A 26,491-nucleotide genomic window follows, 5' to 3' on the forward strand; every position below is an offset into this window, starting at 1 on the left:
GCTGAAGGCAGGATAAGGGCGTGTTTTTGCGCTCTATTTTGCAACGCCCCTACGTCTCCGATTGGTGCTTACAACAGCGTTCCGATTGGGTACTTTGCCGAAGGCGTCACTGTGATTTCATTCTTTAAGTTCTATTTTTTGTTCTACGAGCTACATTCTCTGTTTGGCGTCGCTAGTGTGTCGTGTTTTCTGGATCTTTCATCAGACCTCTTATCAGACCTTGTATTTGAAAAGGTAGGTATGCTTTGAAATTGTTTTATATAGGATAGTACTTGTGTATACGGGAACAGTATTGTACTACTTGAATTCTTGTACTTAGGGAACCAATATTATAATATTTATATTCTTATACACAGGGAGCAGTAGTTATATTCTTGGATATAGTGGGCAATATTATAGTTGTATTCTGGGTCAGTATTATAGTAGTTATATTCTTGGATATAGGGGGCAGTATTATAGTACTTAGATTCTTGTATATAGTGGGCAGTTTTATAGTTGTTATATTGTTGCATATAGGGGGCAGTATTATAGTACTTTTATTCTTGTATATAGGGGGGAGTATTATAGTACTTACATTCTTGTATATAGTGGGCAGTTTTATAGTTGTTATATTGTTGCATATAGGGGGCAGTATTATAGTAGTTATAATTTTGTACATAGGAGCAGTATTATAGTAGTTATATTCTTGTACATAGGAGCAGTATTATAGTAGTTATATTCTTGTACATAGTAGCAGTATTATAGTAGTTATATTATTGTACTTAGGGGCAGTATTATAGTAGTTATATTCTTGTACATAGGGGCAGTATTATAGTAGTATTATTCTTGTACATGGGGCAGTATTATGGTAGCTATATTCTTGTACATAGGGGGCAGTATTATAGTAGTTATATTCTTGTGCATAGGGGCAATATTATAGTAGTTATATTCTTGTGCATAGGGGCAATATTATAGTAGTTATATTCTTGTACATAGGGGGCAGTATTATAGTAGTTATATTCTTCTATATAGGGGGCAGTATTATAGTAGTTATATTCTTGTATATAGAGGGCAGTATTATAGTACTTATATTCTTGTATATAGGGGGCAGTATTATAGTAGTTATATTCTTGTATATAGAGGGCAGTATTATAGTACTTATATTCTTGTATATAGGGGGCAGTATTATAGTTGTTATATTAATTTATTTACATAGCTGGAAGTATTATATTTTTTTATATTCCGGTATATAGGAATATACATACATATTGTTGAAAATTCTCTTATTTCGTTTTATTTTTGCAGTTTGCACATCATGGATGATATGCAGTGTGCTGTTGTAGTTGCTGCAATGCTGGTGGAGGAAGCTCGGCGACAAGATGAGGCACGGATGCTAGAGAGGCGTTCAAAGCGAAAGCGTCGCATGTGGACCAGAGAGTGGCTGCAGAGGAGGTCCGAATTCTCACACATGCAACTTATCAGAGAGCTGCAGGAGAAGGATCCTCATGATTTCCGCAACTATCTGCGGATGTCAGAGGAATCCTTCAAAATGTTACTGGAAAGAGTTACGCCACTCATTCAACGAAAGGATACAAAGATGCGTGCTGCCGTCCCCCCAGATGAAAGATTGGCAGTCACACTGCGATTCCTGGCCACAGGACGCTCCCTCCAAGACTTGCATTTTTCTGCTGCTGTTTCAAGGTCCCTGCTCAGCGTAATAATTCCTGAGACATGTAATGCAATTGTTCGCAGTCTACGCAGTGATAATCAATTTCCTAAAACAGTGGAGGCATGGAATAAAATTGCCAAGGATTTTGAGCAGCTCTGGCAGTTCCCAAACTGTGGTGGGGCTTTGGATGGAAAACATGTGCGCATCACGCAACCACGGAACAGCGGATCCTATTTCTACAATTACAAGGGCTATTTCAGCCTCATAATGATGGCCCTTGTTAATGCAAACTATGAATTTATAAATGTCGATGTTGGCATGAACGGCAGGGTTTCTGATGGTGGTGTTTTGGAGCACACAGCATTTGGTGAGCATTTGCAGAACGGTGCCCTGCACTTGCCACCCAACTCTGAGACCACAGGAAACCTTAATTTTGTTTTTGTCGGCGATGAAGCCTTCCCACTTCATGCCAATCTTCTAAAACCGTTTCCACAAAACGCTCTTACGCAGGAAAGACGCATTTTCAATTACCGCTTGTCAAGGGCACGTCGGGTAGTAGAAAATGCCTTCGGGATCATGGCCAACCGCTTCCGAGTTTTCCATACTCCGATTAACCTAAAGCTTCAATCAATAGACTCTGTTGTTTTGGCCTGTTGCACGCTGCACAACTTCCTTCGTCGTCAAGATGTAAATGCGTACAGTCCGCCTGGTTTCGTGGACTCTGTGGAACCAACAAATGGGGAAGTGGTTCTTGGTGAGTGGCGTGCTAACGCTCCAACAATCGCAGGCCTTCAACCGGTCATACATGGCAGAAACAAGGATGATGCGAAGGCCTGCCGAGAAAACTACTGCCAATATTTTAACGGTCCTGGTGCTGTAAGTTGGCAGCAACAGATGTTATAGAGGCCTACTGAGCATTTTGCTGTCTATACTGTTTTTTTAATAATATATTTTTGTTGTCCATTTTATTTTAATCTTTCTGAATTTTATAATGTTTGCATTTGTTCAATAAAATGTTATATAAACTATTATGGTTGATGACTTTTATTACATTGACTGCCATTTGGACCAACAACCATTTAGGTCCTCTGTACCGATACCCCATCGAGTATAATTGCATGTCCGCTCTATTCTCCTTCCCATAATAGATTTGTAAATCAAAATGATACCACTAACACTTTATGCCATTGCTATACCCAGCAAAAAGTCATTGGGCCCCGGGACCACCCTCCCTACCCGCGGAGGGGTTAACATCCAGCTGCCACTACCTCTCCCCTGGGTGCCCAACAACAACAGCGGTGGTGTCCCACCTGCCCAGATGTACAAGATTATAACTACTATAATACTGCCCCTATGCACAAGAATATAAATACTTTAATACTGCCCCTATGTACAAGAATATAACTACTATAATACTGCCCCCTATGTACAAGAATATAAATACTTTAATACTGCCCCCTATGTACAAGAATATAACTACTATAATATTGCCCCTATGCACAAGAATATAACTACTATAATATTGCCCCTATGCACAAGAATATAACTACTATAATACTGCCCCCTATGTACAAGAATATAGCTACCATAATACTGCCCCATGTACAAGAATATAGCTACTATAATACTGCCCCATGTACAAAAATAGCTACTATAATACTGCCACCATGTACAAGAATATAGCTACTATAATACTGCCCCATGTACAAGAATATAAATACTTTAATACTGCCCCCTATGTACAAGAATATAAGTACTATAATACTGCCCCTATATACAAGAATATAACTACTATAATACTGCCCCTATGCACAAGAATAGAACTACTATAATACTGCTCCTATGTACAAGAATATAACTACTATAACACTGCCCCTATGTACAAGAATATTCCATAACTTTACATTCCATAATTCCATAACACAAAAATCCAATACACAAACATAAATCAAAGATTTAAATGCTATCTATGCCTTTTGCTATCTGACTCGGTTACAGCCGGGATCGCAGACGGGAACGCTACTATGACTCTGTGCTAGCTTTATTCAGACCGCTAGTTTCACAAACGGGAACGCTACTGTGACGCGGTTCGAGCGCCTCGTTGATAACGAGACCGCTAGCGGGATCGCTATTGCGACGTTGTTCAGAACGTGACGTGATGACGTTGCTCACGTCGCCTTTGAAGTCTGTTGGGCGGCGTACATGTTCTGTTAATGTTCAGAGGCGGGAACATGGCGGCTAGGAGTCGCAGTTCTCCATGGGGGCCTGTGGAGGTCCGTTATTTAGTAAAAATAATGGTCAAAAAAGACTATTTCTGCGAGGCACAGCATGACCATCCCATGCTTCATAAGCAGGCTGTGCTGAGGCTGATTAGTAGAGGCCTGGCCCGTCGATTTGGGGTGGAGCGATCCACAACCCAAATTAGGAAGAAACTGGCAGACCTGCGGTATAAGTCCAGTGAACTCCTCGCCAGCATCCGAGCAGACATCGAGAGGCGTCATGGTGAGTGCGGTTTAGCGGCTTTGGTCCTGTTCGTCTTTGTTTACCCATGAACAACCCATGGCTTTATGGTTCATGGATCATGGATATTTACCTGCTTATATTTAGACAGCAGCGCTGGAGAGAGGTAAATATAGAAAATCTTTTTATTAAAAAGACCCGTGTTTTCTCTGGTATTTGTCACACTGATGTCACACAGATCACATCAGTGTGCGATCCGTGTGACACCTGTGCTGCCAGTGAAAAAAAGGATAGGTGTGCGTGCAGGGCCACGAGGGGTCACACAGTCCGTAACTTACTGTTTGTGTATGAAGGATAGTATATATGTTATATACAGTATTGGGTAAAACCTCCTTCCTTACAGAATGTGCCCGGGAGGCAGGTAAGGAGAGCTTCCTCGTTCCTGTGGCGTCACACGCAGCGATGTGTGCTGCCGCAGGAACGAGGAACAACTTCGTTACTGCTGCATTCACGATTTTTGAGAATGGACACCCATGTCTGTCGCCGATTAGCGTTTTTGCCCGTTTTTTCAACGATGCAAAATCGCTCATCGGAGTCACACGCAACGGCATCGCTAATGCGGCCGTTTGTGCGTCAAGATTTCCGTGAAGCCATCGACTTATATTTGCGATGTCGTGGTGTGTCAATCCCCCTTTAATGGTGTTGGACGCAGCTTACAGCAAGAAAAAGTGCTGTGAGGTTCCCGCAGAAAACATATGGGAACATTGACTGAAAAATCTGAAAAGTTCTGTCTGGTGGAAAAATGAAAGGTATTGAAAAAAATCAGTAAAACAAAAATAATCGAACACATGGGTGCTGAACGAGTTATCGAGGACCTGTCACCCACTCCCCACGCATGCATAAGTGCAGCAATGAATGCAGCATACATACTTTCATAACATGGACATTAACTGTGATATTCTTCCCCGACACTGGTGACCCAGCGATTACAATTGGAAAAACATGGCACAAAATGCCAATGACCAATCATTAAAATAAAAAAAAATAATCTTAATTTATATAAAATTTACAAAGAATAATAATACAATTGTGTAAAATATGAGGTAGTTTGGCGAGGACCCAAAGGAGGGGATTTATTTCTGAAACATATGCACTACAAATATACACACACATATGGCTTCTAAACTTGCTCACTCAGATATGCAACGAGATAAGAAGGATAGTCAGATGACTGGCCAATGCTCCAAACGCGATTAGAACAAGGTTGTTTGGAAAGCACAGTGTAGTTCAAATGCAATATATTGCAAAGAAAATAATCACATTATACCGAGATATCTAGTGTGCATATCAGAGGGACAAGGTGGCGAAAATGAGCTAATTATCCTTTGTAAAAGGTATGGTATGCAAACTTGATCATAGGTAACTTTCAGATAACTAAAAACTTCAATGCTCCTGGGGTAATGGGATTATTTACTCTTTGCATATATTAGGATTTGATCAACACTGTGCCAGTCTTTACAAAAACCATTTCGCAATAAACCATGCTGTGTAATCGCGTTTGGAGTATTGTCCATTGACCTGATTATCAGTGTTATCTCAGTGCATATCTAAAGAAAATAATTACATTATACCTAGATATCTAGTGTGCATATCAGAGGGTCAAGGTGGCGAAAAAGAGCTAATTATCTAACTTGATCATAGGTAAATTTCAGATACCTCAAAACTTCAATGCTCCTGGGGTATAATGGGTTTATTTTATCTTTGCATTTGAATCTCTGATTATCATTGTTATCTCGGTGCATATCAGAGTGACATTAGAAGCCTTGAGTACAAGCCATATGTTATACTATTTATAGAACAGAATAAAATAGAAGAATTTAAGTGATTGATTTTTGTGCCTTGTTTTTCCAATGAATGCAGCATGTTTGCTGCTTTGAGGCAAGTGGTCCCCATGTGTCTGGTGCCCCTAGAAAAAGGTTTGTCAAACATACGTAAAAAAGCAGGCTATACACGGGCTTTACATGCTACAATATATCTACCGATGTGTCGGCGGGGTCACGTTGTAAGTGATGCACATCCGGCATCGTTAGAGATATTGTAGTCTGTAAAACCTACATGCGATTACGATTAAACGAATAACCGGTCATCGCATACACGTCGTTCAATTACTAAAAATTGAACGTCTGGTTGCTCAATGTTCCCGAGACAGCACACATCGCAGTGTGTGACACCCCGGGAATGATGAACTGCAACTTACCTGCGTCCCGCTTCTTACGTATGGATGGTCGTATAGAAGGGTAAGTACTTGTGACAGGAACAAAGCATAGGTGCGACACGGTCAACAAATTTCAGTTGTCGCACATAAGATGGGGGCGTGTCACATCACATACGATATCGTATGCAGAATTGTATGGTGTAAAGTAGGCGTAAGCCATGGTGGCCTGGAGTTATGCGCTCAATAAAAGATTTCTCCTATACCTAGGACCACCTCCAGCTGCACAGGCAGCTCCACCATCTCCACCCTCTCCGGCTGTGGATCCACAATCTCCGCCAGCTCCAGCATCTCCTGCTGCGGAGCCATCATCCCCGCCGGCTCCAACATCTCCTGCTTCCGATCCACCACCTCCGCCTGCTGGGACACCCTCTCCTTCTCCAACCCCATCACCTGCTGCAACCCCATCACCTGCTGCAACCCCATCTCTTCCTTCAACCCCATCACCACCTTCTACCCAGTCTCCCCATACTTCTTCTAACGATGCCTTCTCCCCCGCATCAGTTGGTGAGTTTTGTGCAGGCTACCCTTCCTGTAATTTATGCACATATCATGGTGTCCCTACAAGTTGTAAAGGATACATGGATGTTTAAATGATGGTGGGCTGTCGTGTACTAATATTTGATTTGTGTTCCCTAGCCACAGGATCTGGTTGGGCCATCAGCGCCTCAGAAGAAGAAGAAGGTGATGAACCCCAGAACCGTAAGTGGTCAACCAAAAACATATACCTGACAGTTCGATGTTGGAACAAGGATGGTTAACTTTTCCCATTCCCTCCACAGAAATCCCCACACTACAGGACGTGTTGGATTCTCAACGCCATTTGTCAGAAGCCGTCCGGCGTCATGGCGAGCTGCTGGAACAGTTTTTGGCAGCCCAACAGCAGGGCCACTGAATGTTTGTGATTTAAATGTTTTTTTTGTTTTGTATGTCACATAAATCTTTCTAGTTTATTTTCGCTGTTGCTTACATTTTTGGACAAAACTTTAAAACAGGGTTTGGGAACCTATTTACTGCCGGGGACCATTTGGAATTTTCTACCAACCAACGGGGGCCACACCAAATTATCAACTTGAACACGACCAGGCTATATTTGTTAAAATAATTAATAAAATCAGCCCCAGAGTGGTGGCTGGAGAGACTGTGATGTTCGGTGAGATTGATCATTTTGATTCTCACCACTACATTTCCATGTATGTCTTGGTCTGGAGAGGCTGGGGGCATACACAACACAGGAGAAGCTAGGGCATATACATCACAGGAAACACTGAGGCATATACATCCCAGGAGAGGCTGCGTCATATACATCCCTTAAGAGTATGGGGCATATACATCACCCTGAGCAGTAGTTGGCAGCACAAAGAGCACTGTGCCGCCCTGGCAAAACCTGGGTGTTACAGAGGTCTGCATACATGTTATTGATGCTGATTTAACCCTCCCTTGGGGAGGTTCCCACACACAAACACACACCAGCCAATCAGACCACACTCACCCCCTCCCCACGAAAACAGGAGGACATCAAGACTGTAGAGTGGCAACAATTTTTTTTTTTTTCAATGATCTTGACTGTCCAGGGGAGGGTGTGTGTGTGTGTGTGATGTTACCTCTGAGACCACCTGGCTAGTCCAGGGCGTCACATAAGCAGCCCCTGTGTGGGGCTGGGGTGAGTGGTACTCACGGCCTCAGGAATGGGCCAGCCTCTTGTGGGACCCGAAGTGGACCAGGAGAGGGGTGCCAGCTGACGGGACCCAGTACGGACCAGTGTGAAAAGAAGACACATACCTCGGGCAGGAAAAGATCACCTGAATTACACACACGGGTGTGGGACCCGTCTTCACAGCAGCGGGCCGTTGGCACCTGTTACCAGCAACTTGGTTAATTACTGGACTGGGGTTAGTTATTGGTTTATACTGTGAGTACTCCTGCACCACCCGGTACAAGGCGAGGACTGTACCCGTCACTCTACAAACTACCTCTCCCAATTGGTCCGTGGGACTATAAATCCCCCTACCCGTGGAGGGTATCCCACCTAGCTGCCCCACACCATCAGTCCCGGGCACGGTCCCCAGAGGCAGTGGCGGTGCCACCACCTTATCAACGCAACCCACGGGTGGCGTGACAGACAATTCCCCCTACCTAATCCCCCTCTTTTTTGGGAGCTTGACATTACAGACCGGGTCACGACACCGGGATACCTGCAGAAGTAACCCCTTGGCCAGGATCTCATTTCCCCCCCAATCCCTGGGCAACACAGCAATAGGTGGCAGCACAAAGAGCTGTAGGTGGCATAACACAAACAGCACTGACAGTGACAGCACTAGAAGGCAGCAGGGAGAGCACTATGTTCCCCACCACAGCTTTAAAACAAAGAACCCACAAAAACATTCTTATTTAAGAAAAATAAAAAAACGCCCACACACACACATTATATATGTGCATCTGTAGCGTTGTGCCATGATGGCGACCTTGACCTCCACCCAACCCTTTACCCCGTGAATAATGTTATGCAGAATTCATGAAAGCTGTACAAAAGTTTGAAATCAAAGACATTTTTTATTACAATTCCCTAACATTGCTTAAACAACAACAAAAACAGCATAAATATTATAACAAAAAACAAAAACTATAAATTTTGGTATTGCTTATTCGAGTCATTTAAATGTTGCCTCTGTGGGCTGAAAAATTGGTTCGTTGGGGGGAACATGGGATACTGTGCGGGGGGGTCATGCTGGAGGTGTGGTGGAGGCTCCATCCTCATCCATGGCACTTGATCCCATGAAGACTGTTGTCGATGTTCTACGTCACACACTTTTGAGGAGTCTGTGAGTTTCCCCTCTGCCGCCTTGTTGAGGGCCTCCAGCATGACCCTTTCGACATGAACTCTTTGTTTGTCATCCAGCTTACGGAGTCTTTCATCCGTAAGCTGGGCAAATCCGCAAATGGATGGTCTGCTGTGCTGATCCAGGATTTTCTTCGCCATATCCATAAGGTCTGTTGAAGATGAGTTGTTCGGCTGCCTCTTACGGGTCGAGGAGATCCGCCGCGGTAATGGAGCTTCTGCGGTCTCCTCGGAAGTCCCGGCAATTTCATCATCACCACCTGTCACTATTGGCCCAGCTTCACAACGATCCTGCGGAACAATAAAAATGATGTTAAAATCAGATATCATGAGCAGCAGGCACAGGGATACACATGCACTGGAAACTAATGGGAGGGGCAGACTAGTACTACAAGATATGAAATGTCATTACATGGTATGAAAATAGAGTGTGGAGAAACTAGCAAAGGAGTATACTTATCTGAACTGGAAGGGATACATTTTGAAATCTGCAACAGTAATCATAGAAAACCGTAGTAACTATTTTCAATTAAATAATGCCATGTACATCAAAAGTTTCACAAAGGTACTTACATCTCCAACTGTGGTGTCAGACCGGACCTCAGGCTGTGTTCCCGGACCCAAGGACAGCGATGTTATTGTCCGTGGTACCTCTTGGTCTCTTATGAAGGCCAGCAAATCGTAGTACCAAAGCTTTGGAACGTAAAGTTCCTCCGTTCCGGCACCAGATTTGCTGGCCTTTTCCACCTTATTTAGTTCCTTTTTATAAACGGTGCGAAGACCCTGGATTTTCTTTCGCACAATCTCTGTCGTAATGGTCTCCGTAGGGTTATGCCTCTGGAACAGTTCAATAAGCTGCTCATAGGCCTGCTTTTTCTTGTATCGATTGCTGTAATCGACAGACTTTATCTTCCACAAACAAGGCAGGGATTGATACATCTCAATCACCTCCCTTATGAATTCTTGTTTGTTGGAAGACATCTGAAAAAAAAGGAAATTAATGTATTACTACATTGTTATAAACTAAGCACAAGAATATAGCTGCTATAATACTGCCACCTATGTACAACTACTTTAATACTGCTCCTATGTCCAATAATATAACTACTATAATACGGCCCCCTATGTACAAGAATATAACTACTATCATACTGCCCCCTATATACAAGAATTTAACATCTATAATACTGCCCCTATGTACAAGAATTTAACTACTATAATACTGCCCCTATGTACAAGAATATAACTACTATAATACTGCCCCTATGTACAAGAATATAACTACTATAATACTGCCCCTATGTACAAGAATATAACTACTATAATACTGCTCCTATGTATAAGAATATAACTACTATAATACTGCCCCTATGTACAAGAATATAACTACTATAATACTGCTCCCTATATACAAGAATATAACTACTATATTACTGTCCCTATATACAAGAATATAACTACTATAATACTGCCCCTATATACAAGAATATAACTACTATATTACTGCCCCTATGTACAAGAATATAACTACTATAATACTGCTCCCTATATACAAGAATATAACTACTATATTACTGTCCCTATATACAAGAATATAACTACTATAATACTGCCCCTATATACAAGAATATAACTACTATAATACTGCCCCTATATACAAGAATATAACTACTATATTACTGCCCCTATGTACAAGAATATAACTACTATAATACTGCTCCCTATATACAAGAATATAACTACTATATTACTGTCCCTATATACAAGAATATAACTACTATAATACTGCCCCTATATACAAGAATATAACTACTATAATACTGCCTCTATATACAAGAATATAACTACTATAATACTGCCCCTATGTACAAGAACATAACTATATGTACAGCGGTATTGAATATATAACGTCAGGAATAGAAAAGCTATAATACTTCCCCCTATGTACATAGATAAATATAACTAAATATAACTATAATACTGCCACAATATACAAGAATACAGTTGCTATATTAATGTCACGATGTACTAGAATATTGGTATAATACTGCCTAAAAAAATTACTTACCTTTAAGTCAGGAGAATATTGAAAATCCAAGACGAAATCAACAAATTGAAAAAATCACTGCAACAAACTGCGTTCTGAAAAAGCTCAGGTAGAGTGAATGGAAGCGCTACTGCGTCGTCTTTTGTTTGATACGGTCACCCAATCAGGCGACGCTGTAGTGATGACCAATCGGAACAGAGGGGCGTGAAGAAAGACAACGCAAAGCGCTGTAGCGATCACCAATAGGAACAGAGGGGCGTGAAAAGAGATAACGCAAACCTTATCTAGGGGTTAAAACCACACCTCTGACTCGTCGTGCAAAGACATGTCTGAAACCACACAACGACCGTCGACGTCGCTATGATCTCTGCTTCGTCGCTGCTTTATTTAGCATGTTTGACAGCTTACTAACGATCATCTATGGTCGCTGCAACGTCACAGAATATGGTGACGTTGCAGCGACGTCGTTGTCGTCGTCGTTATGTGTGACACCAGCTTTAGCCTGATTTATAATCCAGAGCTGTCTGCATTTAAGTTTCTGTAAACATTAGAGCTGAAATCTCCCAGGTATTCCCAACTGGTTCCACCACTGCGATTAAAAGAGAAAAACTGCAGACAGCAGAATTGTGAATACAGCTCTGGGATGTACATTTAGCTTACTTGTGTGTTTAAGTGAAAATAATAGACATGCATAACAAGAATAGATCTTTTCCACAATGCAATATTGTCTAGTTTGGACAACCATTATCCCAACTCTTTGTAAAAGTGTGGATATACAATATACAATTAGTCATAAAACACAAATGTACAAAGGACAGGTGCTAATCATTATGAAATTAAATAAAAACATAGAAAAATATACAAAAAAATCACTATATGTAAGTACATTTCTTAGTTCATGCACTCTCTGTGCTGTCAGGAGCCTAAATATAAATAATTGAGAAGAACTTAAATGTGCTTGCCACCTGACAGCCTTTCTATCGCCGTGAAAAGGAATGGATGTCCTCTGACAGCTGAACCTCAATCTAATGAAGAAGGTAGGTCTGTTATCTGACAGCTGTTCTTTTTCTGTATCATTGCTACTATTGCATTATGGGAAAAGTATGACGCACTGCCCTATGGAAGAAAAACAGCTGCTACCTAAGCAGGCGCTTCTAATGCCTATCACTGCAGGTCGGACCAATGCACCTTGATATACTGAAATACTGCACTGTAATAAGGACCCAGATCAATCTATCACTTATTTTACTGTAATCCATTCAGCTTATTGCTCTTCTAAATATAAATATGTACAATCCATTGTTTTCTTGCCAAACATAAAAAAACAATGGTATGTTTGCTTACAACATTATATCAGCTTCTGGAGATTTGTGATGCCTGGGAATGAGTGGGTGTAATTTCTAGTTGTTGGTTGCTATTTAGCTTATTAGACAAATGTTGTCTTTGTACACAAAGAATAAATGCATGGTTAAACATTTTACAATTCACAGAAAGGCACTGAAATAATATCCTGCCACCCTGTTTATGCTAGGTATACATTCATAAACTAACCGCTTTACATGAAGAAGCAGTGTCTCCCCTCATCCATGATCAAAGCAAGACAGCGAGAAGCCTGAGACTCCGGTCAGCAGTAGGACTACGCATATGAACACCTTTTTTTTGTATAGAGGATGAAAAGTATCATCCATTTCAATCAGGGGACATGTCTCTTTCACCCTGAATGATATGTCGTATGCATATTACTGCTATCGCTTCTGCCATATGGGAGGTGATAAGAAGCTTTAGTAAGTTCTCCTTGGCTTCGGATGGAGGCATTTGGTTAGTTGGATCATGTTCATCACTCTGCTGGTGCTTCAAATTAGATTCAGCAAAACTTATTAAAGTGGTCATCAGACGATGCATGGGTATTGCACACATGTCCAAGACATCACTATAAAAAGAGCTTAGACAGCAACTACTCCAAAGACCACAAAGGCTATAAAGGATGCCCTACAAGACCGTAGCTTCATGTAGGATATACTATGTAACTGGGACTTTTCAGTTAACTAGCCCTGTTTTATCTATGATCAGTACAACTATAATTGAGACAATAAGTATTTGATACACTGTCGATTTTGCACGTTTTCCCACCTACAAAGAATAGAGAGGTTTGTAATTTTTATCATAGTTACTAGTAGTAAAGGGTGGGGAGGGCACTACCTATCAGAATTAGTTATACCCTAAATGGGTCAATGGGTTCACCTCAGCACACTTAGTACAACATTTATAAGAAAGAAGGGCAGAAGTGTGCAATCAAGAGGGATACACCAGTTTATATAAAAAGGCAATCTTTATTACAAAAATGGACACGGGATCACACACAGTTAAAATCATTTAAAAGGCATACAGCCACATAAATCTACCAATCCAATCCTCTGTTGAGGTTTGAAAAACCCCTGCTCCCCAAAGGAACAAACAATGGTGTGACACAGGGCAGTACAATATATGTAAGGGAAACACCAAAAGCTTAGATTATAAATATATATATACACCATGCAAGGTCATATAGAATTGCAGAATGGAGATGGTACATAAGGCATATGGTTAGTCTTAAATATGCAGTAGTGTTAAATTATACAGAGCCACCATTAAACCATAAGGGACTCTGCAAAAGATACAAATCCCCAAACAAGGTAGCAGAGGGTATAGTCCCCACGCGTATCGTCACCAGCTAGGGTGACTTCATCAGGGGTGACGATACGCGTGGGGACTATACCCTCTGCTACTCTATTGATGGGTAACTTGGCAATGGCTGATGACTAGGGCTTAACATTCTTATACCTACAGGTTATTCTTATGGGGAACCTTGTTTGGGGATTTGTATCTTTTGCAGAGTCCCTTATGGTTTAATGGTGGCTCTGTATAATTTAACACTACTGCATATTTAAGACTAACCATATGCCTTATGTACCATCTCCATTCTGCAATTCTATATGACCTTGCATGGTGTATATATATATTTATAATCTAAGCTTTTGGTGTTTCCCTTACATATATTGTACTGCCCTGTGTCACACCATTGTTTGTTCCTTTGGGGAGCAGGGGTTTTTCAAACCTCAACAGAGGATTGGATTGGTAGATTTATGTGGCTGTATGCCTTTTAAATGATTTTAACTGTGTGTGATCCCGTGTCCATTTTTGTAATAAAGATTGCCTTTTTATATAAACTGGTGTATCCCTCTTGATTGCACACTTCTGCCCTTCTTTCTTATAAATTTTATCATAGTTACACTTCAACTTGGACAAACAGAATCGCCCCCCAAAAAATCCAGAAAATCACATTGTACGATTTTTAAATAATTGCATTTTATTGCATGAAATAAGTATTTCCAACCAGCAAGAATTCTGGCAATCACAGACCTATTATTTTTTCTTTAAGAAGACGTCCTACTCTGCCCTCATTAGTCATTACCTGTATTAATTGCACCTGTTTGAACTCGTTACCTATATAAAAGCCACCAGTCCACACACTCAGTCACATTCCATACTCTCCACCATGACAAAGACCAAAGATCTGTCTAATGGGCACTTTACATGATGCGATATCGCTATCGATATCGCTAGTGAGCGTACCCGCCCCCGTCGGTTGTGCATCACGGTTAAATCCCTGCCCGTGGTGCACAACATCGCTTACACCCGTCACACGGACTTACCTTCCCTGCAACGTCGCTGTGGCCGGCGAACCGCCTCCTTTCTAAGGGGGTGTTTGTTCGGTGTCACAGCGACGTCACACGGCAACCGTCCAATAGAAGCGGAGGGGCGGAGATGAGCAGGCGGAATATCCCGCCCACCTCCTTCCTTCCTCATTGCCGGTGGACGTAGGTAAGGAGATGTTCGTCGTTCCTGCGGTGTCACACATAGCGATGAGTGATGCCGCAGGAACGACGAACAACCAGCAGCATGCACCACCAACAATATTTTGAAAAGGAGCAACGTGTCAACGATCAACGATTTTTGACGTTTTTGCGATCGTTGATCGTCGCTACTAGCTGTCACACGCTGCTATGTCGCTAACGACGCCGGATGTGCGTCACAAACACCGTGACCCCGACGATATATCGTTAGCGATGTTGCAGCGTGTAAAGCACCCTTTAGGACAGCAGGGACAAAATTGTAGACCTGCACAAGGCTGGGATGGGCTATAGGACAATAGGCAAGCAGCTTGGTGAGAATGCAACAACTGTTGCTGCAATTAGTAGAAAATGGAAGACACACAAGATGACTGTCATCTTACTCATAGAAAAAACAAAGTCCTCAGCACCCTGGTCAAAAACTAGACCGCGTGTGCAATAAAATACACAATCAGCGGTTCTGGGATGCACGTCCAAAATCAAAGGGATTACTTGATATAACATATCAAAAGGAAAGAATGACAGCGTCCCTCCGGGTGAAATTCAATCCATATTTATTCTGTCAAATGAAAAAAGACAGCAACATTTTGACCAGTTTGGTCTTTATCAAGCATGTTTGTCAATCTTCCTCAGTCTAGGGCTCCATGCAAGATCTCACCTTGTGGGGTTAGGATGATTCTGAGAAAGGTCAGGAATTAGCCCAGAACTATACAAGAGGACCTCGCCAGTGACTTAAATGACCTGAAGAGAGCTGCGACCACAGTCTCAAAGATTATGTCGTTATGGATTAAAATCCTGCAGAGAATGCAAGGTCCCCTTGCTCATGCCAGCATATGTCCAGGCCCATTTGATGTTTGCCAATGACCATCTGGTTGATCCAGGGGAGGCATGGGAGAAGGTCATGTACTCAGATGAGGCAAAAATATAACTTTTTGGCATTAACTATACTCGCCGTCTTTGGAGAAAGAAGAAGGATGAGTACAACCCTGAGAACACCATCCCAATCATGAAACATGGGGGTGGAAACATCATACTTAGAGGATGCATTTTTGCAAAGGCGAGAAAACAACTGCACCCTATTGAAGGGGAGATGGATGGGGTCATGTATCATGAGATTTTGGCCAACAACCTCCTTCCATCAGTAAGAGCACTGAAGATGGGTTATGAGTGAGTCTTCCAACATGACAAAGACCTGAAACACACAGCGAGAGCAACTAAAAAGTGGCTTTGTAAGAAGCATGTCAAGGTCCTGGAGTGGTCTAGCAAGTCATCAGACAAACCCAAAAGCAAATCTTTGGAGGGAGCTGAAATTCAATGTTGCCCAGCAACAGCCTCAAAACCTGAAAGATCTGGAAAAGATTTATATGGAGGGGTGGGCTAAAATGCTTGCTGAAGTGTGTGTGCAAACTTGCCCACAACAAAAGAAAATACTAAGTTCTGTTTTTCTATTGTATCAAATACTTATTTCATGCAATAAAATGCAAATTAATTCTTTAAAAATCATACAATGTGATTTTCTGTGTGGGTATATGTTGTAAGTCGTATTAACAATATTGATGTACATGGTGTCCATTTGACCCCTTCATGACATTGGATGTAGTGGTACGTCACAGGTCGTGTCCTTGCCTTTGATACAGGCTTCCATGCCAAGCCTGCATCTTTCTCTACACATGATAGCTGATCTGATCAGCCAATATGTGCCTTTAATAGCCATGAGTGGATCGTAGATCTGCTAGCGGCTGTTAAGCAGTTAAATTCCGCTGTCAATCTCTACCAGCGGGATTTAACACATGGCAGTGAGGAGCATGCCATTCCCGTGAAACCATTATATTGTATAAAGGGAATATGTGTACATCATACTGTATACAGGGAGCTGTGGTGCCATAACTTTATATACAGGACATATGAAACCATCATAATGAATTAAAGAAAGTGCAAGGGTTGCTGTACACGATGCATCACAATGGGACTTCATTTACTTGCTGCAAGATACAAGGGGCTGCTGATAAGTCTTTGGCTTTGTGGGTTTTTTTTTGTTTCTATGATAATGAATGTTACATCACTTGAAAGTCTTATGTGCCAAATATATGTTTTCAAAATTTTGTGTTTGTTGCTTATGGCAACAGTGATCTACGCACTTGGGAAAACAAAATGTCGGAGTCTAATGCGATATTCACAGCAACTGAGAGCAGAGGTATGATAAAATGTTTGTGTCTGCAAGGAAAATCCAAGAAGCATATTCATGGTGATATGTCGCAGACATTGGGGGATCAATGCCCTTCATATTCCACAGTTAAGAACTGGGTTGCCAAATTTAAAACGGGCCACTTCAGCACCAATGATGAGGAACGTCCTGGACAACTGAGAGTGGTTGTTGATCTGGAGATCGTCGATGCTATGCACAACCTCATACTGGAGAATCGACGAATTTCAGCTAAATGAATAGCAGACATCATGGGAATTTCCCGTGAATGTGTTTGTGTCATTATCCATGAACATTTGGACATGAGGAAGCTATCTGCAAAGTGGGTCCCCAAATGTTTGACAACAGATCAGAGAAGCATGCAAGTGAAAATCTCCCGGTCCATTTGTCAGCGTTTCCGGACTGATAAGAACTTCCTGGATCAACTGTTCACTATGGATGAGACCTGGATTTATTTGTATGACCCTGAAAACAATGAGTAGTCAAAAGAGTGGAGGTACAGTAGTTCTCCCCGTCCGAAGAAGTTCAGGATGCGTCTGTGTTCTAGGATAAGGAGGGCGTGCTGCTAGTGGACTACCATCAAAATCAATGCAAGGTATTACATTGAACTTTTGGACCAATTGAAGCCAGCTCTGAAGATCAAAAGGCGCAGCAAGCTGTCCAAATGAATCTTGTTCCTGCAAGATAACGCTTCCGCTCATGCTGCACAAGCGACCACGGCAAAACTGGCAGAGCTGGTCTTCCAGCTGGTTGACCTTATTTACCAGATCTAGCTCCCTCCAACTATCATCTGTTTCCAAACCTGAAGAAACACCTCATGGGTACCAAATTGCACACTATTTCTGATGCCATGGCTGCTACGGATGCCTGGTTTGAGGCACAACCGAAATCCTTCTTTTTGCTGGGCTTACAGAACTTGGAATACCCATGTAAAAGAAGTGTGTTGACATCTGTGGAGAGTATGTGGAATAAATGTAAAGTTTCATCATTCTATCTCGTTTCTGTCATGGTTCGCCTCCCTGTCCACATGGCGAGGGGGCGGAGCCTTCTCTCGAGCCTCACTTCCAGACCCTGGATGCCTTAAAAGCTGGCATTTCCAGTGAACCAGTGCCGGCTATAAGCTTAGCACTGCTTTGCCTGTGATTTCTGGTCCTGTGAGTGATATCCTGATCTGTCTGTTCCTGTGCCCCCGTGCCTTTGTCTGTGTTCTATCCCCTGGTCGTCCCTCCTGTCCTCTGTCCCCTCTCCTATTTACCCACTCGGTTGCTTCCTCCGGTACTGACATTGGCCTGACTTTGACTCCGCTTTTGCTTGTTCCTCCGGTCCTGCTTCTGCCCGTACGGTGTTTGACCCAGCCTGTCTAACTATTCCTTTCATGCTCTGCAGCTCTGCTTCTTAGCTTTGCTTTGAGGTAATGCATGAGAACGCTGTGAATTCACTTCCTGGTTCTCATTGCTCTGTGTAGTGTATTATGCTACAGAGCTCGGGCTCCCCCTGGTGGCAGCATTACAGTATAGCCGGCCTCTATAGGCTTTATCTCCCATAGGGAAAAAAGAAAAAAAAAGACATTTATTTCTTGGTAGTGGGATCCAACTTTACAGCATAAAAAACTGTAATGGATCCACTCAGTACCTTGTGCGAGCAAGTAGCCAACCTTACGCAGCTGGTGCAGGATTTGGCTGCAGAGCATCGCACCCTGGTAGCTTCACACAATATGCTGCAGAGTGAGGTCTCCGCTTCTGCAAGGGCCACTTCAGTGGCAGCTACCTCACAAATCGTAGGACAGCATAGTCCCACGGATGTCCAACTGACCTCCCCCGAACCCACGGTGATGCTCCCCGATAAATTCTCGGGGGAGAAAAACCTATTTCGGACATTTAGGGAGAGTTGCAGGCTCCTTTTCACTCTCCGTCCTCGGTCCTCGGGGAATGAGACCCAGCGGGTGGGGATCATCATGTCGTTACTTAGAGGGGGTCCCCAGACCTGGGCGTTTTCCCTACCCCCTTCGGCCCCGGAACGGCATTCGGTTGACCTCTTCTTTGACTCCCTCGGGGTGATATATGACAAACCAGACCGTGTACGAGTGGCTGAGGACAGGATCATGTGTCTCACTCAGGGAAATCACACTGCTGAGCTATATTGTTCTGAGTTTCGGCAGTGGTCCACTGAGGTACGGTGGAATGATTCTGCACTTAGGTGCCAATTCCGGAGAGGTCTTTCGGACTCACTGAAAGACGCTTTGGCTCTGCACCCACCTCCCAGCACCTTGGATGATGCGATGACGGAGGCAGTTCGTATGGACCGCAGATTACGGGAAAGAAGGGGCACCATGCGTGAGATTCTGCCCCCTCTACCCAGGGCACCTTCTTTGCCGGCTACGGAACACATGGAAGTTGGAGCCATCAGTCCAGATGAGAAGGAGAGGAGAAGACGCCGGGATCTCAAGCTGTGCTTCTATTGTGGACACCATGGACACTGGAGGAAAGACTGCCCGGCTTGCTCCTCCGCTAAACAGTCGTCGGGAAACTTCTAAGTCTGGGTAATGGTCGAGGAGGTTGCCCAGACTATCAGGTACCTTTCCTCTCCTCCAATAAGATACTTCTGAATGTTGACCTCCGGGTCAAGGAGTCAGTCTGGTCTGCTACTGCCTTTGTTGACTGTGGGTCCGCTATGAACTTCATTGACTCTGAGTTGGTCCGAAGATTAGAGTTAGGGACAGTGAGGTTAGAAGGACTCATTCAACTCCTGGCAATTGATAAAACACCGCTGCCTCAAAACCTCATTCAGTTTGCTACTGAAAAATTTACTCTTGTGATCGGGTCTCTGCATTCTGAAACGATTTCTTGTTTTGTAATGGCCAATCTCCCTACTGGATTAGTGTTGAGGTATCCATGGTTGATGTTACATAATCCCGTTATTGATTGGGAGTGTCGTACCATAGTCAAATGGAGTCCTGCTTGTCATAAAAGATGTTTACAATCGGTACCTGTGTTCTCCGTAAGTCCTGAGGGTCTTCCGGAATACCTGAGGGACTACGGAGACGTATTCTCGGAAACAGAGGATGAGGTTTTGCCGCCTCATCGCCTATATGACTGTGCCATCGATTTGCTTCCCAATACCAAATTGCACAAGGCCCGTTTATATCACCTCTCGGGTCCAGAAAGGGCTGCTATGAAATCGTACATATCTGAGAGTAAACGTAAAGGGCATATCCGTCCTTCTTCTTCCCCTGTGGCCGCTGGGTTCTTTTTTGTAAAGAAGAAGGACGGAGGATTAAGGCCATGTCTCGATTTCCGAGAATTGAACAAAATTACTGTGAAAAACACGTATCCGCTTCCACTCATCCCTGATCTCTACAACCAACTCTCTGAAGCCCGGTGGTTTACTAAACTAGATCTCAGGGGGGCCTATAATCTTATCCGTATTAGAGAAGGGGATGAGTGGAAAACGGCCTTTCTGACGTCAGAGGGGTTATTCGAGAATTTGGTGATGCCTTTTGGTCTAACAAATGCCCCTGCGGTGTTTCAAAATTTCATCAATGATATCTTCTCTGATTTTCTTGGTCGTTTTGTGGTCATCTATCTTGATGACATTTTGATTTATTCTGCCAATAAGGATACGCTTATTATGCATGTTCGCTCAGTATTACAGAGATTACGTGATGACCATCTGTTTGCTAAACTTGAAAAATGTGTTTTCTCTGTTCAGGAAATAGCCTTTCTTGGGTTACTCCTTTCTCGTGATGGGTTTAAAATGGACCCAGGAAAGGTGCAGGCTATCGTGGATTGGGTGCAACCCAGGGATATCAAGGCTCTACAATGCTTTTTGGGTTTCGCAAATTATTATCGACGGTTCATTAAGGGGTTTTCTCAAATTGCCAAGCCACTGACTGACCTTACACGGAAAGGGGCGGATCTGCAGAACTGGTCACAAATGGCTGTCCAGGCCTTTCTTGAGCTAAAGGACCGGTTCATGTCCGCCCCGGTCCTGGTACAGCCTGACCTCGAGGCGCCGTTTATTGTGGAGGTGGATGCCTCAGAGGTGGGGGTGGGAGCTGTTCTCTCTCAGGGCCCTGCTACTCTGACTAATCTGCGACCATGTGCGTTCTTCTCCAAGAAATTCACTCCAGCTGAGAGGAATTATGATGTGGGTAACCGTGAATTATTGGCAGTAAAATTGGCATTTGAAGAATGGAGGCATTTTTTGGAGGGTGCTGTTCACCATATTACTGTCATCACCAATCATAAAAACCTTGCGTATATTGAGTCGGCCAAGAGATTGACGCCTCGACAAGCGAGGTGGGCTCTTTTTTTTTCTAGATTCCATTTTTGTATTACTTTTCGGCCGGGGTCTAAAAACGTGAGGGCAGATGCACTGTCCCGTAGGTTGGACCCGGTGTCACCTCCAGAGCCTCCTTCCTCCATTCTTCCGTGAGGGGTGGTGGTCGCTGCCTTGTCATCCGAGTTGGAGGCTGAGGTCAGGGAGGCCCAGTCCTCAGCGCCATCTTCCGCTCCAGACACTAAACTGTTTGTCCCTTTGCACCTCCGGTTACGGGTACTTCAAGAGTTCCATGAGTCCGTACTCAGCGGCCATCCTGGAATTACAGCCACTCGCAGGGCTGTTGCTCGACTGTTTTGGTGGCCATCTCTTCACTCAGATGTTGCTCGGTTTGTGTCTGCCTGTGCTACATGTGCCCGTGCTAAGGTATGTCGTAACCGGCCGGCCGGGGAACTGGTTCAATTACCTGTTCCTGAAAGACCATGGACCCACTTGTCCATGGATTTCATTACGGACCTCCCTGTCTCAAATGGTATGACTGTGATCTTGGTGGTGGTGGATCATTTTAGTAAACAGGCACATTTTGTTCCCCTCTCCGGTCTACCTAATGCTGCGGCCCTTGCCAACCACTTTATTGACCAGGTGGTTCGGTTACATGGGTTGCCCCTGAATATTGTGTCTGACAGGGGGGTACAATTCATTTCTCGGTTTTGGAGGGCCTTGTGCAGGCAGTTGGGAATTGAGTTGTCCTTCTCGTCCGCCTATCATCCCGAGTCCAATGGGCAGACGGAAAGGGCGAATTAGACCCTTGAGCAAATCCTGCGGTGCTTGGTTTCTGCTCAGCAGGAGGATTGGTGTATGTTTTTGCCCCTTGCAGAGTTTGCATTCAATAGCAGAGTCCATCAGTCTACAGGAACTTCTCCCTTCTTCTGTAATTACGGGTTTCACCCTCACTTCGGGACCTTCTCTAGAGTGGATTCAGGGTGTCCAGGGGCCGAGTCTGTCGTTCAGCATCTGGGGAAGGTGTGGAAGGAGGTACAACAGTGCATCGAGACCGCTCAACAGTCCCAGAAACGCCAAGCGGACAAACGCCGTTCTCTGGGACCCCCCTTTCGGGTGGGGGACAAAGTGTGGCTGTCCACTCGGAATATTAGGCTTAGGGTTCCATCTGCTAAGTTGGGTCCTAAGTTTATAGGTCCCCATGAGATCATCGAAGTGATCAACCCGGTGGCCTTTCGGTTGCAACTACCCCAGACCTTGCGTATTCCTAACGTATTTCATACCTCCTTGCTTAAGCCATTTGTTCCATCAGTGGTGGATTCTCAGACCCCTCCGGCTCCGATATTGGTGGACGGTGAGGAGGAGTACGAGATCCAGCGTATTATCGATTCTCGTTGGGTTCGTCGTTCCCTCCAGTATCTGATCCATTGGAAGGGTTACGGTCCGGAGGACAGGTCATGGGTGCCGGCTCAATCCGTTCGGGCCGATCGGTTAATTGCGGCTTTCCACCGGAAGTATCCTGGGAAGCCTGAGGGTCCGGGGGCCCCCCTTGAGGAGGGAGTACTGTCATGGTTCGCCTCCCTGTCCACATGGCGAGGGGGCGGAGCCTTCTCTCGAGCCTCACTTCCAGACCCTGGATGCCTTAAAAGCTGGCATTTCCAGTGAACCAGTGCCGGCTATAAGCTTAGCACTGCTTTGCCTGTGATTGCTGGTCCTGTGAGTGATATCCTGTTCTGTCTGTTCCTGTCCCCCTGTGCCCTTGTCTGTGTTCCATCCCCTGGTCGTCCCTCCTGTCCTCTGTCCCCTCTCCTATTTCCCCACTCGGTTGCTTCCGCCGGTACTGACCTTGGCCTGACTTTGACTCCGCTTTTGCTCGTTCCTCCGGTCCTGCTTCTGCCTGTACGGTGTTTGACCCAGCCTGTCTGACTATTCCTTGCATGCTCTGCAGCTCTGCTTCTCAGCTGTGCTTTGAGGTAATGCATGAGAACGCTGTGAATTCACTTCCTGGTTCTCATTGCTCTGTGTAGTGTATTATGCTACAGAGCTCTGGCTCCCCCTGGTGGCAGCATTACAGTTTCTTTCTGGGTAAAGGGCACTTTACACACAGCGACATCGCTAGCTAGATAGCTATCGATGTCGCTGGTGAAAGCACCCACCCCCGTCAGTTGTGCGTCACGGGCAAATCGCTGCCCGTGGCGCACAACATCGCTAACACCCGTCAGATGGGCTTACCTGCCTGGCGACGTCGCTGTAGCCGGCGAACCGCCTCCTTTCTAAGGGGGAAGTTCGTGCGGCGTCACAGCGGCGTCACTAATCGGCCGCCCAATAGAAGTGGAGGGGCGGAGATGAGTGGCCGTAACATCCCGCCCACCTCCTTCCTTCTTCATTGCGGGCGGCCGCAGGTACGGTGATGTTCCTCGTTCCTGCGGTGTCACATATAGCGATGTGTGCTGCTGCAGGAACGACGAACAACATCGTACCTGCAGCAGCAACGATATTTGAGAACGACGTGTCAACGATCAACGATATGGTGAGTATTTTTGATCGTTAACGGTCGTTCCTGCGTTTCACATGCAGCGACGTGGCTAACGAGGCCAGATGTGCGTCACGAATTCCGTGACCCCAAACAACATCTCGTTAGCGATGTCGTTGCGTGTAAAGTGGCCTTAAAGCCAAAGACTTATCAGCAGCCCCTTGTATAGCAGCTAAATAGAGCGAATATTGGCCAAGCAACCTCTGTTGTGCTGTGTAAGGCCTCCGACACACTCACGTGAAAATCACGCACGTGCGCGAGACACGTATTTTCCTTGCGTGTTGCGTGTAGGTAAGTATGTGTCTCTGGTACGTGCGGGCCACGTGTGTTCTCCGCATGCTATCCGTGATAACATACGGAGAACAGGTTATACATACTCACGTGGTCCATTCTGCTGTTTGTGGTGCTGATCTTCGGACTCCAGCCCTCCCGACTCCCCGCTGCTGCTGCTGCCAGCTGCAGTGAAGTGAATATTAAATGAGAATAATGAGTGGCGGTCGGCAGAAAGTGACAGCAGCGGCAAAGACAGGAGGGCAGGAGAAGGTGAGTTAAGCTTTTTTTTTCTCTGACACGTGTTTTCTCCGGCGCGTGTCACACGGGACCACATCCACACTACATCCGTGTGGTACGTGTGCGGCCCATGTGACACCCGTGATGCTGGAGAAAAACTGACATGTCAGCGTGTAGAAAAACGCACACACGTACAAATGGACACGGACACATGTTCCGTATGGTTTTACGTGTGTGTGCCTGCTACAATAGGGTAGAATTGCTGTACGTGTCTCCGTGCCGCCGGTACGTGTAAAAAATGGCAAACACGTACCGGCGGCACGGATGTGTGTCGCAGGCCTAACCACAACCTAAATTTAACAATGCGGACCACGCCTGGATGGGATTTTTCTAACTGGCCTGATTTCCCATTTTAATTTGAGAACCCTGATTTAGACATTAAGGAAATTAATTTTTTAATGAACAGCTTGAGTTTCCAGGAATAGTTGTCACTCTTAGTAAGCTGTTCTATATTCTGGATCCAATAAAGGAGTCCTAAGACCTAAATAACACAGATATTTACAGGTTGTCAAAACCTTTTTAAGAATTAAAGGCTCAAAGGAATAGCTGTAATATATATATATATATATATATATATATATATATATATATATATTATATATATATATAAAAAGAAAAGCATACTATGTTGATCTCATTGTAAGTGAGAATTTGTTTTATGATACACCATATAAAACATGAAACAAATCTATAGTAAGTAATCCAAACTGATGTCTTAGTCAATACTTTCTAAATAAACTCATTCACAGAATTCCTTTTCTGTCCTTGAAAATTGATGAAGGCAGCAATTGACGTGTTTCACAACTCACAAGCACTTCTAGATCCATTTAGCTGAGAAAAGCATCAAATATAGACTGTAGACATGTATTATAGATTTAAATATCTATTAAACATTGAGAAAGATATTTCCATCCACTGCTCATTCAATATCATTTGTCTTACTGACTTTTTAATGGTAGACTTAAGTACATTATTATGGACAGAAGTAATAAAAAGCAAATTAGCTTTTCATGTTAGTACTGTCTGATCTACAGTAGGATATACACATTGAATATTGATCGCTGGTGAAAATACTGTCTGATCTATGATATACACATTGAATATTGATCGCTGGTGAAAATAGTGTCTTGCGAAAGTATTCACCCCCATTGGCTTTTTACCTATTTTGTTATATTTAAACCTGTGTTTAAAAAGTTTTGTAATCCAATTTGTGTGTGATGCATCAGCACTAAATAGTTGGGGAAGTGAAGTGAGAAAATATAGGTAAAAATTAAATGTATGTGATCAAATAAATAAAAATTGCCATGTGCATATTTATTCACCCCTTTTTCTATGAAACCCCTACAATTTTTGGTGCAAGCATTTATCTTTATAAATCACACGCTTAATGAAAGGAAGTCCACCCATGTACAATTTACAAGTTTCATAGTCTGTCAGTATATACACACCTTTTCTGAAAGGAAGAGGCTACAACACCATTAAGTAACAGGCATGCACCACTAAGCAAGCAACACCATAAAGAACAAGGAGGTCTCCAAACAAGTCAGAAACTAAGTTCTTGAGAAGTACAAGTCAGGGTTGGGTTTTAAAAAAAAATATCCCATTAAATCCATTATCATCAAATGGAAAGAACATGGTACCACAACAAAACGGCCAAGAGACGGCAGCCCACGAAAACTCTCAGCCAAGGCGAGGTGTGAATTAATAAGAGAGGTAATACAGAGACCAAATGTAAGCCTGAATGAGCTGCA

General features: G+C 43.7%; 2 protein-coding genes across 6 annotated transcripts in view; both read right to left on the reverse strand.

Annotated features, from left to right (window-relative positions):
- Positions 1 to 26,491, reverse strand: part of SRRM3 (serine/arginine repetitive matrix 3) — an 800,697-nt gene that overhangs the window by 353,865 nt on the left and 420,341 nt on the right. The window lies entirely within an intron of this gene.
- On the reverse strand, positions 8,949 to 10,336 carry LOC142290247 (uncharacterized). 2 transcript variants are annotated; one of them, XR_012750251.1, is made up of 2 exons: positions 9,793 to 10,336; positions 8,949 to 9,707 (listed from the first exon to the last, which is right to left on the reverse strand). XR_012750251.1 is itself a non-coding variant. In XM_075334196.1 (2 exons), the coding sequence occupies exons 1-2, from the start codon at positions 10,198 to 10,200 to the stop codon at positions 9,004 to 9,006; spliced, it is 915 nt and encodes a 304-aa protein (XP_075190311.1). In that variant the 5' UTR covers positions 10,201 to 10,336; the 3' UTR covers positions 8,949 to 9,003. The 2 variants fall into 2 exon arrangements, 1 of the variants encoding a protein (XP_075190311.1); XM_075334196.1 differs by having other exon boundaries at positions 8,949 to 9,510.

This window comes from Anomaloglossus baeobatrachus, chromosome 2 (assembly GCF_048569485.1).
Source record: "Anomaloglossus baeobatrachus isolate aAnoBae1 chromosome 2, aAnoBae1.hap1, whole genome shotgun sequence".
Classification (NCBI taxonomy): Eukaryota; Metazoa; Chordata; class Amphibia; order Anura; family Aromobatidae; genus Anomaloglossus; species Anomaloglossus baeobatrachus.